A 17,407-nucleotide genomic window follows, 5' to 3' on the forward strand; every position below is an offset into this window, starting at 1 on the left:
GAAAGATTGATATGTATTCACCTTAGACATGGGGTGGACTTAGAGCTTTAAGGATAAGTACTATTTAGAAAGCACCAGGGCAAGTGATTAGTCGAAGTAAAAGGAAATAATATGAATCAGGCACTGTGGTGAGTGAAAATGTCACCCTAAAGAGAAAGTAATTATGTTATACGTAAGTAGAGCAAAGGTTGCGTGTTGAAAAGAAACAGAATATTGTGCTGGAAAGGGATGTTGACTGAAATTTGGTGGATCAAGAAAGCAGGGAAGAGGTTTGTTTTCATATTGTATTAAGGACAACAGAGATTCATCGTCAGTTCTTGAAAAAAATAAAGAAGCAATATGTTTAAAATTATGTTTAACATTAGTCTTGGTTACAGATTAGAATAACAAAGAAGAGAAAGAATAAAAGGTGACTTCCAGTTAGATGAGGCTATTCCATTTTGTGAGAAACAGTCCTCACTTTGGTAGTGAACTGTAATGTCCCAGTTTACATTCCACTCACAGATGCTGCTTATAGAGGAAATGCATTGTTCAATTCTAAAGTAGAATCTTTAATGTCTCTTCTTGTGTTACTTAGTTTCGTAAATGAATTGGTCATTCTTATTAGAAATATCAACAATTTGCTGCATGTTTACTGCATGATTCTTGGATTCTTGGCACTGATAAAAGAACTATGAGAATTTTGCAAAACAGAGACACATGGGCATTAGATAAGGCACATCAAACAAATATACAAGACCATCTGTCTTTGTCCATCAACAAACCTACATCTTCAAGACTGAGTTTAAATATCACCTCTCCCTGAGTGCTTACCAAATATCCCATAAAGAAATGACTATTTTTCACGATTTTCTTAATTCAATAATATTTTTATTGTATTATCTTAATGTTTTTTACTGTCTTGTAGTATTTTTATTCTGATCTTTATTGAATTTAATATTATTTAAGATGTACTCTGGCATTATTCATTTAATAGATGGTGTCATTTAGATTATAAGCACTTTGAGGATAAGTCAAGGCAAAAGATGGTTAATGAATCTATATTTATAGGCTACTGTTTGTATATGGCAGAAACTCAATAATATTCATAGAGTGAATAAAATAGTAAACATTTTTCCATCTTCCATAAGTACCACTGGGCTCATACCATGAGTATGCACAATAATGATTACTTTTTACAAGGGACTATCAAGGAGAGTAATAAATCCTCCTCTGTTCAAAAAGTCACAGTTTAAAAGTTAGAAAAACATACACAACCAAGGAGAAAAACATTCTTGTATGTGTGAACATGTATGTATACTCCCAGATAATATATGCCTGGTACTCAATAGTATGTGATGTTTTTAGTATAAACTATGTTATACTTTTTGAAAAATAAACAATGTAGTCAAGAAACAGGCAGGGAAGTGCCCAAGAGAAGAGGCCAAGAGGAGTAGAGCATAAAGGTAGATCTCAAAGGGAAGGCCAGTAGTGGGAAAGATGAGATTGGGCACATTCAGAATGAAACAATGCCATCTGCAGCAACATGAATGGACCTAGAGATCTTCATATTAAGTGAAGTAAGCCAGACAAAGACAAATATCATATGATATTGCTTATATGTGGAATCTGAAAAAAAAAAAGATACAAATGAACTTATTTCCAAAAAGAAATAGACTCACAGACATAGAAAACAAATTTATGGTTACCAAAGGGGGAAGTGGGGGGACGGATAAATTAGGAGGCTGCGGTTAACGTTTACATGCTACTCTATATAACATAGATAACCAACAGGACCTACTGTATAGCACAGGGAATTATACTCAATATTTGGTAATATCCTATAAGGGAAAAGAATATGAAAAAGAAAATATATATACATACATATATGTGTGTGTATATATGTATCTATATCTATCTATCTATATATATGAATTGCTGTGCTATACACCTGAAACTAACACAGTATTGTAAGTCAACTACATTTCAATACAAAAAATAAAAAAAAATAGCAGGAAAGAATGTACATGTAATACAGTTTATCAAGACCCGTTAGCCATTCACTCTGAATTAAAGTGTGCTCTAAGTGGCATGTAAAGTTGTAGGTGTTAACAGGAAGAGAACATCTCAGATATGGTAATGTCTTAATAATCAAGGCACCAAGTTAAATTAATTGCCTACACAAATGGGATATATTATTGCAGATAACATATAAAGGTAAATTATCCCCAAACTATTCATTTTTTTAATTTAAAAGATTTTAAGCATCTAATACTCTATATCAGTAACTCTTTGAACTCATAATATACATAAAATGCATAATATATTATCTAATGTTCTCAGAACTCAGTATATGTTTCTAAATGAAACCATATGTAACCAGCTGTCTCAGAGGAATGAGAGGAGTTATCTGGAATCTGTGTCTTCTTTGCTTAACTTTTCGCTGGTACATATATCATGCTGAAAATTGTCAACATCCTCAGAGTCTATGAAGGAAAATGGTAGAAGAGGAAGCTAATATTCACCGAAGATGTACGCTGTGTAAAAGGACTGGATTAGATCTCTCATATTCTTTATCTCATGTTCATCTTCATAATAAACCACTAATATTGGTGTCATTATCATCACTTTATAATGAAGAAACCGAGGCTTGGCCAGGGGATAAAATATGCTTAAAGTCACCCAAATAGTAAGTGGCAGAGCTGGTATTCAATGCCAGAGCCCAAGTCCTTCCTCTCCTCTGCACTGGCCTTGCTCATAAAATGGCAACTGACTGAAAAACGAAGTCTGATCATTGTTTTACATATATCCTTATAGAGATTTTAGGTAGTTTGTTTTTCACTAAATATTTTGGAGGGTTGATGATGGGGACATACAGTTGCCCGATGGAAGTGAAAAACAGACCTGAACTGAACTGCACTTAAAAAAAATTAATTTTCTGCTTTCTCATAGTTTCCTACATTGAGAGATTTTTGTTTTGTTTTCTTTTTGACATCCAAAGCACAGTTTGCACTGTGGCAAGACACATGGGGTTAAAAATTGAATAGGTGGTGACCATACAAAATTGAAAGCAAGTTTTATTGAAATATGTGTGATAACAGGAGTTAGCTGCAGATAGTCTTTAACCTCAAAAGATCTAAAATATTTATGTGCCAGAAGAGTGCTTGGTATATGGTAGACAATCAATACTTTTTTGAAGAATAAATGGATACCTTATCATGTCAATATCAGTGATGGTCGACGGCAGATTGGCAAATTTTAAATTCCCTCATTAGAAATATCAAGGTATATCTTGATGAAATATCAAAGTGATGATGTTTTGATTGCTTCATTTTACACTTCTTGCAGATAGACTTAAATTGGTAAAGATAAAATGAATCAAGTGCATTCATATGTATTTTCCAGTGCTCAGCTCCTTGTGGTAAAGGTTTAAAGTACCGTGAGGTGATTTGCGTTGACCAATTCCGCGGGAAATTAGAAGAAAAATATTGCAGTCATCTACAGAAACCTCGAACTCATAAAGCTTGTAGATCTGTCAGATGCCCTTCATGGAAAGCCAAAAGATGGAAGGAGGTATGTAAGATGTTTTATGATTATATATGTATTTTTGCATTTACAAGGAAAATCTTATTCATTCTGTATGCTTTCAATAACCTTGAAAGTTTTAAATGTGTTTTATTCTATTACACAATTTTTTGGCACTATGCTCTGAATTAATATTGTACAGTGTTAACACGTTTGCTCAGTTCATAGCTTAATAACAAATTAGTCTTTTGATTTTTTTTTTGTGGTTGTAAACTTTACAATAAATTCTGTTACTGAATACTAGGGAGGCTACTGATGATTATAATATTATTCCAGGTGACCTAACAGTAAAATATACATGATGAGGTATTTAGTAACTTCCTTGTTTCCACACTAAAGTCTTGGATTTGAGCTGAGTTTGCAACTTGGAAAAGGGACTGGTAAGTTCCAGGTGGATCATAATTGGAGGTGGTTTAAGAGTCAGGGACATGACAGAACTGGGGAGCCCAGCTGATCTAAGGCCAGAGTGGACACACTTTGAAAGGCTCAGCAAAGATGAAGCTGATGGGGCTTCCCTGGTGGTGCAGTGGTTGGGAGTCCACCTGCCGATGCAGGGGACACAGGTTCGTGCCCCGGTCTGGGAAGGTCCCATATGCCACGGAGCGGCTGGGCCCGTGAGCCATGACCACTGAGCCTGCGCGTCCGGAGCCTGGGCTCCGCAACGGGAGAGGCCACAGCAGTGAGAGGCCCGTGTACCGCAAAAAAAAGAAGGTGCTGTGGAGATGAGACCAAGGCTGAAAACTCAGTTTATAAAAGAAGGGTGATGGATACTTGCTCTGGCACACTCAGGGAAGTATGCTCCAGATCTAAACTGGGAAAGCCATATATTTGAATGTGGTTGTCCAGCAAAGACCAGCCTGGAAAATATTAAGGAGGAAAAAGCCATAAATGAAGCCGGAAATGTTAACTAGAATAGTTTCCTGAGGCCTGATTTCAGTGGGGCTAGGCTTTCAGCAAAGCTATCTGGCTGCTCTCAGCAGTATCTCAGGATACTTCTCCATGTCTTAGAGGAGCTAGTCCTACGATGGGAAAAAGAACCTCACCTTCTGCTGATGGAACTTCCTTGTCTCTGTCTGATGTTGGAGCTATGTTAGGAAGATAGGGGTTCAGACAGGAGCTAGAAGTGGGGTTTCCCTGGGCCTCTAAGTTTTCATCCTTCACTCCGTGGGATCAGATCCTTGGTGGCAGAACACCAGCTTTTAAACTGACAGTGTCAGCGCATCATTATTTTTGAATAAAAAGCTCCCAAATTGAGTGAGCATCTCAGGTTTCTGTGTAGAAGTGTTAGCCTCTGTCAGGTATTTGGGTGTTGAGAATTGTGGTTCATTTTTGACTGAAAACTAAGGGCAAACATATCTCTGTTTTTCTTCTCAAAACAAAAAAATATATATCTGAGCACTTCTACCCTGAATCTTGGTACAGTAAATAAAATTAATTTTGTGGTTTAGTGGAGGCCATTATTTAAAAGATATCCCATTAACCTGTTTTATTTAGTGAATGCCACTACTACCTACTAAGTTGTTCAAAAAAGAAACACTGGGTCCATCCTGTCTCCCTTGACCCCTCAGGTAGTTATCCCTTAGCTTCTCTCAATGACAGCAGGCAGGAGCCGCTGGTGGATGGAAGTGGAAGTGGGAGACACTCTGCTTTTTGGCCACCAGCATCCCTTTTGATCCCCAGGATTCTTTTGCTGCCTTGCAGCTGCTGCAGCTGCTGTGGTTGCTATTCATGAGGGACACTTCCTGACCCTTGACCTCCAGCTCCACACCAGTGAATCAATCATGGGTGCTAACAACTTGTCCTTGGCTTGCCACCAACTCTGAAATTATATAAGATTCACCAAAGGAATGTATTTCAGGGGTTTCTAAGATACAGATATGAATATGTAAAGACTATAAAAAACACAGATGCTTTTGTACAGAGTCGGCTTTTTTTCTTTGAATTGGTTTTCCTTGTCATAGAAATTAGCTTCATACACCCACACAAAACCCCAAAACTCTGCCAGAAACAAATGACCACTAGTGAAGTCGCTAGCTTTGATTTATTCTATTAAAAGTACCCACATGAAGTTAACAATTGCAGGCTGTCAGCGAGCTGCATATAATAATATATTCAACAGAAGTGTAATTTCAGAGGTAGTTACAAGATAATCACTGGTTGCTACTTTTGTTCCAACTGCATAAATTGTAACATTGCTTTACTAGAATCCCTCACTATAATTTCATTTTATTACTATTTTACATTGTACCTCTAATGGAAAGACTTATTTGGCAAACTGTGACCACAGAGGTGCTCAAATGAGTTTTGAAGTTAACACTCTTCATTTGGTATTTGATATCATTTTTTTTTAATGAAAGGATTTAGTAATGCATTTTAATGATTGCAGCCAAACAGGAACAAACATTGCCATATAGAGTCCTTTGTCCCTAGGGTCCAGATGTATACGTTTAGAGGCAAAATAAATACTGGAATCATTTAAAAAGAAAAAAAGCCTCATCTTCTTATTTCTGGAACCAGGCTTTTTGTTTATGTTTTCACCTAATTTTACCTATTTCGGAATATCAGCTTCACTTGTAAATTCAAGTTTTTAAGGCTAGCATGGGGCGTTAGCATCCTCATGGTCTCATGCTTTGTTCAGTGCCATCCAAATGTAGTTTTTATATTCAGAAAAAAAAAAATCATCCAGAATTCTCACCTCCCCTTGATCATGGCAAACCTGCCGGACAGCTTAGAAAGATACTTGAAGAATCTCAGGCAACCCTATTGAATCTAGATCCTCGTGATAGCAGCCACTTACTTGGTCCCTCTTTTCAGGGACCCATTATTTTCTTTGTAGTATTTTAAGAGCAGAGCTGGAACCAAATGTGATATGAATTCCAAATTCTCACAAGTCTACCGGCTAGTGTCCCCCTTTCCCAAAACACCTAATCTGAAAAAAAAATTTTTTGGAAGCTATTTGTTAAATGCTGACATGGTTAAGTGATTTTGTATTTCTGTAATTCCATATTTTCTATATTTCCAAAATACATATATAAATCATATTTGATTTAAATATTTGATTTCAAATATAGTCATATTTGAAAAAATTGTGATGTATACATATATATCTTTTATAATCTAAAAAGATAGTAAATCTTAAGTCCCCACAGCCCCTGACCAAGAATGCAGAGCCTCTTCATCTTTACACCCAGGTTAAGTGAGTTTTCTTCCAGGAAGACAGGCTGAGGCCAAGCTCAGAGAGGATGTCTTTTTGTTCTGGGGCTGGGTGAACTATGCTTCTCAATCTTTTCTAGCTAGTGCCAGCAATTCTGTTTTTGAATTTCTATGCTGCCTGTTAACTCTCTTCCTTTATCATCTTTCTTGATACTTAAGATGGTCTATCTTTGAGTGGGCTGAGACGACTAATACTCTTTGGTTTGAGGCATGTGTCGAGGAACTTTTCAAGGCAAAAATATTTGTATCTCTGTAAGAAAAGTGAAAAAAATGGGAATAGGAAGTAAGCAGCAAGGGACAGTCACTTCCTGACACTGCTGAGAGACTTCTGTATTCTTCCCAACTGTAGGTATTATTCATTATGCAGATGAGGAAACAACAGCTTATAGGGGTTAAGTACTGAATAGCTTGTGCAGGTCACAGGCCAGGAAGTGATGGGGGCGGGGGGTGAGCATTTGAACACTTGTCTGAGTCTTCCCTATTGTAGTTGCTGTCATAATTATTTTATAGTTTTCATTTTACATGAGCTCATCTTTATACTTCCTTAGCAATGTCTTTTACTTCCTTAGCAATGTATCTCCCCTCTTACAAGGCAGCTGAAGTCAACAATTGCAGAATGTCACTGGATGACATATAACAATGCATTCAACAGAAACGTAATTTCTATGTTGTGTTGAGTTCATTACAGGCTTATTTATATATAAAAAGTCTGTTGCATAAATTTAAGATATATATGGATTTTACATATCTTAGGAAAATAACTGAGGGTTTAATTGATCATGTATTGAACATGGTGTATTTGCTTAAATCACTAGAAACATATTAGGCTCATTAATACACGAAGAGTGTTCAAAACTTTGCACTAATAAATTCTGGTCAGATTTTTGGAGCAGTACCTATTCTGAGACCCACACTGTAAGAAAAGTCTTGACAAATTACCAAATCCCCAGAGAAGCACAATTGAATTGTTATAACTATTCTGTATCAGTTCCACTGTGTTCTGTTGCAAGTAGGAAAAGCACTGATTATTAGTGGCTCGAACTCAGTCATTTATTCTTTACATAACAAGACCAGAAGGTCACTAGATTTAAGTTTGATTCAGTAGCTCCACAATGGCAGGGTGCTGGATGGACATTTCTGTGATTCTGTTGATCAACCCTAATGGTCATAAAATAGCTGCTCCCTTTCCAGGCCTCACAACTTTATACTTTCTCACATGAAAGTAAGTATGTATTTGTTCTATGTTGATAAGGTGGACAGGTTCTAGACAGTCGGTAAAGTTTACAGAAGAATATTTCAGCTCAATATAGGAGAGTATTTGCTAAAACTGCAGAGTCACCCAAAAATGAAATGATTGCTTTCAGGATACAGTGAACTTACTCATACTGAGGCTGTGGAAGTATGGGTACGTTTGATATTCATTCATTCACTACTGCTGTAAAATGGATTTCAGAATGGAAGAGGAATTGGAATTAGATATTCCTAGAGTCTTTTCTAACTCAAAATCCTGTACTACTGCTAATACTACTGCTACAGTATTGATGCATTTGAAATAAACTATAGTTACAAATAACTGACTATAATAAAATCAAAACCTTAATCCATTAACAAGAAATTATAAATAATGCATCAAGAAAGGACTTCACTATTCCATTTAAAATAATTGTTTATTAAATAGCAGAGTGAGTTAGCCTTAATGAACCCATTTTGGTAATGCATGTTCTAACATTTCTTCATCTCTGCTCTACAGTAGCTAAAACAGTACCTGTGGATTGGCTAAAACTTACCTTCTCCACTTCCACTGTCAAGTTTTTAAAGCACCAGTCTATGCAGTGTTGTAGTACATGTACGCATGAATAGGAAATTTGGCTGATTTTTCCTCTCTGAGTTAAATTATGCAGTGGCGGTCAGTTAGTGCCTTCCAATCAATTATTTGTGTTATACTCGTAATGATAGACTCTCATTGCCTTCATATGAGTTACTTGGATTTTTAAAGAAAGATAAAATTTAACATGCTTATAAAAATGTGGTTCAATAAAGCTGTTGAATAAGGGTGACTACTCTGGAGTTACAGCTGTACCTTGGGAGGTCATTCTAATAATTCGCTGTATGTAAGAGTGAGTTATCATATCTTCACAGCATCTGCAGCCTGGAAGAGGAGCTGATGGGCAAAGGCGATAAGTTAGGCTTTGGAAATGTTGGATTTGATGTGCCTTTGACATATCTATGTAGAAAATACATGAAAATTCTTGTCAATACATGAAAAATTCCTTGTAAATACATGAAAATGTAAATGGAGAGCTCAGAATTATGATCAAGGTTGGAGAGAACAGATTTAGGAATTATTGGGACATAGAAGTTGCTCAGAAAGAGCTCAGAGGGTATAAAGAGAAACAAGTTATAAAGAGAACCCTGGGAGAGGCTAACATTTAAAGGCTAAGCAGAGAAAATAGAGTCAGTTAAGGACTACAAGAGGAGAGTACCTGGAACCCGAGGGGATTTCAATCACAGAGGCCAGAAAGGCTCAACAGAATGTGGTCACTGGTGCTTAAGGTGTCAGTGCGATTAACTAAGAAAAGACTTGAAAAGTGTCTCTTGGACTTGGCAGTTAGGGTTATCGATGACATGAGGCTAAGAAATACTTCATTTCATCAATGAATTCTCTCCTCTGTTCAAATCTGAAATCACATCAGTTTAGTCTTTTGTACTCTTATCTCTAAAAAATGCTGAAAAACAAAAGTTACTTGTGTTCTTCCAAGCAGTAGTCCAGTTTTTTTTTTTTCCTTTGAGGGTGAGGTCCATTATAGTAGCCCCCTATGGTGTCAGTGGACTCTTCTAAATGCATGCTGTGGTCAGAGAATCAGTCAGCCACTGTGGATTATTGAACTGTAGAAAACGCTATTTATCTGAAAGAACTTGCTAAATTGTGTTTTGTGAAATTTGTTTTCAGGATTTTTTTTTCAGGTTTAGAAATAGGAAGTTTTCTGAATATGGTTTATATTTGTGAAATTATTACTGAAAAATGTTTGCAGGAGCCTTATTTTATAGATTAAACATTTTCACCAGAGGTTCACATAAGTTAAACTACATCCTGACATCTTAGTCTGCTTAATATTGTGCCCTGCACAAAATACACATTAAGTTATTATTATCTCCATACAAAGGAGCCATGTCTTTTTTGTGAAAACATTCAATGAGTTGTCAAAATTCAACTGCTAAAGCATGAAATGAGGGTCAATATAAGTAAACGATGTAGATACGCATAATATTCTTTGTAAGTTAAAAAAATATAAAAATCCTCTTTTAAGTCAGTGGTTGCCACTTATACACACAAGACAGAAAACTAAATTTAAAGGTGCCACTATAGTAAAATTGTTGCAAGTGTTTATAAGAGGAGCTTGAGTCTAACAGGTGAACTAAGTTCTTAGCTTTTGTGGGCTTTAAGTGTTTTAAAATTCATGGTGAAACCATATTCTGCAGGGACATATTTACTGTTAGAGAAAAAAGCAACCACTGGCTCTGTGAATCCTGCAGAAATAGAGACCTTAATGAAAAACCTGAAGTTTTACCCTTACACCGTCACAGTTGCAAACAGCCATAAGGCCCCATGTAACACTCAATATGACCTCCAATCCCTTCTGGAATAACAAAGAGTATAAAAACCAAGCTCACAAATTAAATAAATACCCTTAGACATTCTCCCCACTTTATTAATGTTGGCATCCCAGCTCTTGGTTGTGGTCAGGTTCTGCTGTTTTATGGCTTGGCCTTGCGGAGTTGAGAAAGCCCTGAGAAGTTGCCAAGTCCTTCTCCATCCCGTGGAGGCAGCACGGGGAGAGCTCAAAGGCTGCAGTCAGAAAGAAGCAGGCTTAAACCTGCTTCGCCACTGACTTCACGTAGCAGCTCAGGCAAATGACTTAATATCTCTTAGCTAAGTCCCAGGCCCTCAGCCCTGGTGCCTCCTTTGTAGAGCTGTTGCGAGGAATAAATGTGTGGGACATGTTCTGTGAAATTTTACAAATAACACAAAATCTTCTTTGTACAGATAAGACAAGTGAGAGGAGAGGCTAAGACAATGTTGTCTAAGTAAACTGTAAGCTTACACGATCAGTTTCCCAAAACACCTCTCCATTGAAATACAATCACGAGTCAACAAATCAGCAAATGTTTGGATCCCCAAGCTGTAATAGGGACGGCAGGTATAAGGATGGATAGAACCCAAACTTGGAAATTATTGTTGCTTTGAGGGAGATTATGAATACAGCATAATTTCAATATTTAAATAATATTCAAAAGCAATGTCGTAGTAGAATAGTTTGTGCGGTAAATTTTATAGATATTAAATATGTTTAAGTCAGAAGAGAGAGCTATCAATTCGGATGGAGTATCTGGTCATAGTTTCTACAAGACTTGAATAGGTGTTGCAAAATAAAGAACATCTGTTTGTATACTTGTATAGGTGCTCCAGACCAGGCAATGTTAAAAATACTTCTTGCATATATTTTCTATCTAATGCATGGTATAATTTTGCTCTACGTTGCGATTTTTACATAATTTGATATTTGTTAGTTAATTATTCCAATCGTTTGGGCTTCTTCGTAGTGCTCTGTGACCTGTGGCTCTGGAGTTCAGCAAAGGGATGTGTACTGCAGACTGCGAGGCGTTGGTCGGGTGGCGGAAGAAAAGTGTGATCAGTCCACGCGGCCTTATTTTCAGAGACAATGTTGGCGTCAGGACTGCATACAGTACCACTGGGTGGCGGGAGAGTGGCTGGATGTGAGTATTGTCAAGTACACTTTCAGACAACCCTTCAGTGAAAGAATGTGTTCTTCATTTCGTCATTGTATTTCTAGTGTTCAACGTCATGTAGGAAAAGAGAGACACATCAGCAAGTGAAGTGCGTGGGTGCACAAAACACGCAAGTGAATGAAAGTTTCTGCGATCCTTCAACCAGACCTCTTGCAATCAGAAAGTGCAGAAACCCTTCCTGCAAGTATATTGTGGTAACGGGAGACTCATCACAGGTAAGGCAAAGAAAGGAAGTTGAAAATTTTCGCTCCTGGAAAACACAGCTGAGTTTCAAATTTGACCCAGTTGAAACTGGGTCTAAATTTGAACATGGGAGCAGATGATGGTGTGCATATCAATCTAAGGGATAAAATCTCTGGCAGTTGGATGGTGCAAATAGAGTAATAGCGACATGTATGTTAAACTCTGGCGCAGTTCTGAAGCGGTGATAACTTTGAAACCGACTACCAGGGACAGTTTGGCATCTGTCCCTGCATAGTTGGTTGCTTTAAAATTTTTTTCTCTTCCGGTTTTATTGAGATATAATTGATGCACAGCCCTGTATAAGTGTAAGGGGTACAGCATATATCTGTCTCTGTCTACCATCCATGTATCTATCTATCTATCTACCTATATCAATCATCTATCTATCGCTTCTCTATTCATCTATTTATGGAAACTTAGGTTGCTTCCATATCTTGAATGTTGTAATCAATGCTGCAATAAATATTGGGGTGTATATATCTTTTTGAGTTAGTGTTTTTGTTTTCTTCAGGAAAATATCCAGAAGTGGAATTTTGCTGGATCATATGGTAATTCCCATTCACAATTTTTTGAGGAAATGCCATAATATTTTCCATAGTGGCTGTACCAATTTATATGCCCACCAGCAGTGCAGGAGTGTTCCGTTTTCTCCATATCCTTGCCAGCACTTGTTTGTTTGTTGTCTTTTTGATTATAGCCATTCTGACAGGTATGAGGTGATATCACAGTTTTTATTTGAAATTCCTTGATGATTAGTACTGTGGAGCATTTTTACATGTGTCTGTTGGCCATCTGTATGTCTTCCTTGGAAAAATATCTATTCAGATCTTCTGCCCATTTTTTTTTTTTTTTTTTTTTTTTTTCGGTATGCGGGCCTCTCACTGTTGTGGCCTCTCCCGTTGCGGAGTACAGGCTCCGGATGCGCAGGCCCAGCGGCCATGGCTCACGGGCCCAGCCGCTCCGCGGCATATGGGATCCTCCCAGACCGGGTCACGAACCCGTATCCCCTGCATCGGCAGGCGGACTCTCAACCACTGCGCCACCAGGGAGGCCCCTTCTGCCCATTTTTAAACTGAATTGTTTGGGTTTTTTTTTTGATATTCAGTTGTGTGAGTTCTTTATATATTTTGGATATTAACCCCTTATCCAATATATCATTGCAAATATATTGTCCCATTCAGTAGGCTGTCTTTTCACTTTTTTGATAGTTTCCTTTGCTGTGACAAAGGTTTTTATTGTGATGTGGTCCCATTTGTTTGTTTTCGCTTTTATTGCCCTTGCCTGAGGAGATGTATACAAGAAAATACTGCTAAGATTGGTGTGAAAGAACGTATTACCTATGTTTTCTTCCAGGAGTTTTAGGGTTTCAGATCTTACATTTAAATCTTTAGTCATTTTGAGTTTATTTTTGTATATGGTGTAAGGAAATCATCCAGTTTTATTCTTTAGCATGTAGCTGTCGAGTTTTCTGAGTGCCATTTATCAATGAGACTGTCTTTTCCCCATTGTATATTCCTAGCTTTGTGCTAGGAATTAATAGATTAATTGACAGTATAAGCATGGGTTTATTTCTGGGATCTCTGTTCTGTACCATTCAGCTATGTGTCTGTTTTTGTGCCAGTATCATACAGTTTTGTTTACTATAGATTTATAATACAGTTTGAAATCCAAGAGCATGGTAACTCCAGCTTTGGGGTTTTTTGAGGAGTTTTTTGTTTGTTTTTTTTTTCTTAAGATTGCTCTGGCTATTCCAGGCCTTTTGTGGTTCCATTCAAATTTTTGGATTCTTTGTTCTAGTTCTGTGAAAAATGCCACTGGTATTTTGATAGGAATTGCATTATATCTATAGATTGCTTTGGGTAGTGTGGACATTTTAACAATATTAGTTCTTCCAATCCATGAGCATGGTGTATCTTTCCATTTACTTGTGTCATCTTCAAGTCTTTCATCAATGTCTTATAGTTTGCAGAGTACAGGTCTTTCACCTCCTTGGTTAAATTTATTCCTAGGTATTTTATTCCTTTTGATGTAATTGTAAATGGAATGGTTTTTAAAATTTTTCTTTCTGATAGTTTGTTGTTAGTGTATAGAAATGCAACAGATTTCTGTGTATTGATTTTGTATCCTACAATTTAGTGAATTCATTCATTAGTTCCAATAGTTTTTTGGTGGAGTCTTTAGAGTTTTCTGTATATAATATCATGTAATCTGCAAATGGTTACAGTTTTGCTTCTTCCTTTCCAATTTGAATGTCTTTTATCTCTTTTTCTTGTCTGACTGCTGTAGCTAGAACTTCCAAAACTATGTTGAATAAAAGTGGTGAGAGTGGGATCTTTGAATTGTTCTTGATCTTAGAGGAAGGCTTAGAGGAAAAGCTTTCAACTTGTCATCACTGAGTGTGATGTTAGCTGTGGGTTTGTCATATATAACCTTTATTATATTGAAGTATGTTCCCTGTACTATTGAAATAATCATATGATTTTTATCCTTCATTTTCTTAATGTGGTATATCATGTTGATTGATTTGTGGATATTGAACCATCCTTGCATCCCTGGACTAAATCCTGCTTGAATTTGGTTTGCTAATATTTTGTTGAGGATTTTTGCATCTATGTTCATCAGTGATATTGACCTGTATTTGAGTGTGTGTGTGTGTGTGTGATATCTTCGTCTAGTTTTGGTATCAGGGTAATGCTGGCCTTGTAGAATGAATTTGGAAGTGTGCCTTCATTGGCAATTTTTTGTAATATTTTGAGAAGGATAGGTGTTGACTTTTCTCTAAATTTTTGATAGAACTCTTCTGTGAAGCCATCAGGTCCTGGACTTTTGTTCGCTGGGAGTTTTTTAATCACCGTTTCAATTTCAGTGCATGTGATTGGTCTGTTCATATTTTCTATTTCTTCCTGGTTCAGTCTTGGGAGATTGAACATTTCTAGAAATTTACCCATGTCTTCTAGGTTGTCTAATTTGTGCATTTCTAGAAATTTATCCATGTCTTCTAGGTTATCTAATTAGTTGGTGTATAATTGTTAGCAGTAATCTTTTGTGATCCTTGTATTTCAGTTGTAACTTTTTCTCTTGCATTTTCACTTTCTTGATAGTGTCTTTTGTGCACCAATGTATTTAATTTTGATGAGGTCAGATTTATTTTTCTGTTCACTTGTACTTTAGGTATCATTTTTAAGAAACTATTGCCCATCCAAGGTTACAAAGATTCACACTTATATTTTGTTCTAAGAATTTTATAATTTTAGCTGATACATTTAGGTCTATAATCCACTTTGTATTAATTTTTGTATATGATGTGAAGTGGGGTCCAACTTTATCCTTTTGCATGTGGCTATCCAGATGTTCCAACACAATTTTTGGAAAAAACTATTCTTTCCTCATTGAATTATCTATTACTGAAGAGTTAATTTTGAACTCTGAATTCAGTTCCCTGATCTATGTGCCTATCCTTATATCATTACCACATAGTCTTGGTTTTATAGTAAGGTAGTTTTATAGTAAGTGTTGAAATCAGGAAGTGTGAGAGAACCAATTTTGCTTTTCCTTTTCAAGATTATTTGCTTATGTTGTGTCCCTTACATTCCTATATAAATTTTAGGATCAACTTTTCATATGAATCTTGATCAGTTTGGGGAATGTTACCATCTTAAAAGTGTCTTCCAATCCATGAATTGACATGTCTTTCCATTTATTTAGGTCTTATTAATTTCTTTCAAGGATGCTTTATAGTTTATAGTTTTCATTGTACAAATCTTACACTTTTTGGCGAATTTTGTTCCTAAAAATTTTATTAATTTTTTATGCTCCTGAAAATGAAATTATACTCTTAATTTCATTTTCTGCTTTTCCGTTCATAATGTGTAGCGATAGAATTGATTTTTGTATGTTAAACACGTTTATTGAGCACAGTTCTTTTTTTGTGTGGATTACTTAACATTTTCTATATACAGAAGTATATCATTTGCAAATCCAGGTAGTTTTATTACTTCCTTTAAATCTGAGTGCCTTTTACTTTGTTTTCTTGCTTAGTTTCCCTGGCTAGAAACTCCAAAACAATGTTGAGTAGAAGTGGTAAAAACAGATATCCTTCTCTTTGGAGGAAATCTTTCAATTTTCATAATTGAATAGGTTAGCTATGGATTTTTTTGTAGATTCTCTTTATCATACCCTCCTATTCTTAGTTTTCTTGGTGTTTGTATAATGAAAATGTGTCAGTTTGTCAAATGCTTTTTTTGCATCTATTGAGATGCTCGTGTGGCCTTTATGAGTCTATTTGTATGATGTATTCCATTGATTGATTTCACATGTTGAAACAGTGTTACATTCCTGGGATAAATCTTACTTTGTCATGGTGTATGATCCATTTTATTTGTTTCTGGGTTGTTTTGCTAGTGCTCTGTTGAGGATTTTTACATCTATATTCATAAGAGATATTGGTCTGTAGTTTTCGTTCCTTGTTATGTCTGCCTAGTTTTGGTATGAGGGAAATACTGGCCTCATATGACAAATTAGGAAGTGTTCTTTTCTATTCTATCTTTTGGAAGTGTTTTGGAGGGGGAGGGTGCTAATTCTTCTTTAAACTTTTGGGGGAATACACCAATGAAGGCTCTTGTCCTGGGTTTTTATTTGTGTGAAGTTTTTTGTTTATTAATTCAATCTCTTTACTTGTTATAGGTCTACATAGATTTCTATATACAGATTTCTTCACAGGTTCTCCCATCTTCCCAGAGATTGTTGTTACTGCTGTTTGTTATTGTTTGTTTGTTTGTTCAGTGACTTTTCTGAACTAACTGTAAAGTCTGTATTCTTTGTCTCATGTGGTCACTAAAGTCTCTATCTGATTAGTTTTCAACTAATGACTGGATAGTGATTTCCTGAGATACTTGGAACCAGTAATCTCCACTCTTTGCCAAGAGGCTCTGTGTGCATGTGTGGGCATCTTCAACACTAGATGAGGCAGTTGACAACTCTTCCTTAACCTTAACTTCCTGCTTGAGCAGAGCCTTGACATCAGCCAGAAATGGGAGTGTAAGTACTTCTCAGATATTTCCTAAGCTTGCACACAGCCCTAGACATGTGCACAACCTTATGTATGTCCATGGCCTTCTAGTTATCTATGACTCTATTGGAGTTTTTAAAGCCCCTGTGGACATCTCCTTTCCCAGCTTTTCCTTTTAAGCTTTTCTTGGTAGCCCATTGCTTGTCTGACTGTTATCCACTTCCTCTGGAAGCTGCAAAGTTAAACAATAGCCTTTAACTGTGTTCAAAAATGCCTCCAAGGAGGATTTTAGCACTGGGCAAGTGCTGGGTAAAGTCAAATAGAGACTTGCAAGTGAGGTCTTTCAGAAAACCACCAAACGTTTCAAATAATGACAGTTCTCTGGAAATGAGGCTTAGAAAGATGTTCAATCCCTCTGGTGGCTTCCATGATTTTGTTTTTCACTATGTTTGCAGGGCTATTGATTTTCAATCCTCCTATAGAGCTGAAGAGGGGGAATGGGAATAGGGCAAACTAAAACACACAAAGCTCACTGTTCTTACTGAGATTTAGCCTTATTTCTTTAATAAA

General features: G+C 36.5%; 1 protein-coding gene across 1 annotated transcript in view; it reads left to right on the top strand.

Annotated features, from left to right (window-relative positions):
* The window catches only part of ADAMTS20 (ADAM metallopeptidase with thrombospondin type 1 motif 20), a 190,033-nt gene that overhangs the window by 138,718 nt on the left and 33,908 nt on the right, over nt 1-17,407 (top strand). The window contains exons 29-31 of the mRNA XM_081247912.1: nt 3,385-3,552; nt 11,380-11,553; nt 11,631-11,801. Coding sequence (XP_081104038.1) covers nt 3,385-3,552; nt 11,380-11,553; nt 11,631-11,801 — 513 coding nt within the window. The remainder of the gene's footprint in view (nt 1-3,384; nt 3,553-11,379; nt 11,554-11,630; nt 11,802-17,407) is intronic.

The sequence above is a fragment of the Mesoplodon bidens genome (genome assembly GCF_964165515.1).
Source record: "Mesoplodon bidens genome assembly, chromosome: 11".
Lineage (NCBI taxonomy): Eukaryota > Metazoa > Chordata > Mammalia > Artiodactyla > Ziphiidae > Mesoplodon > Mesoplodon bidens.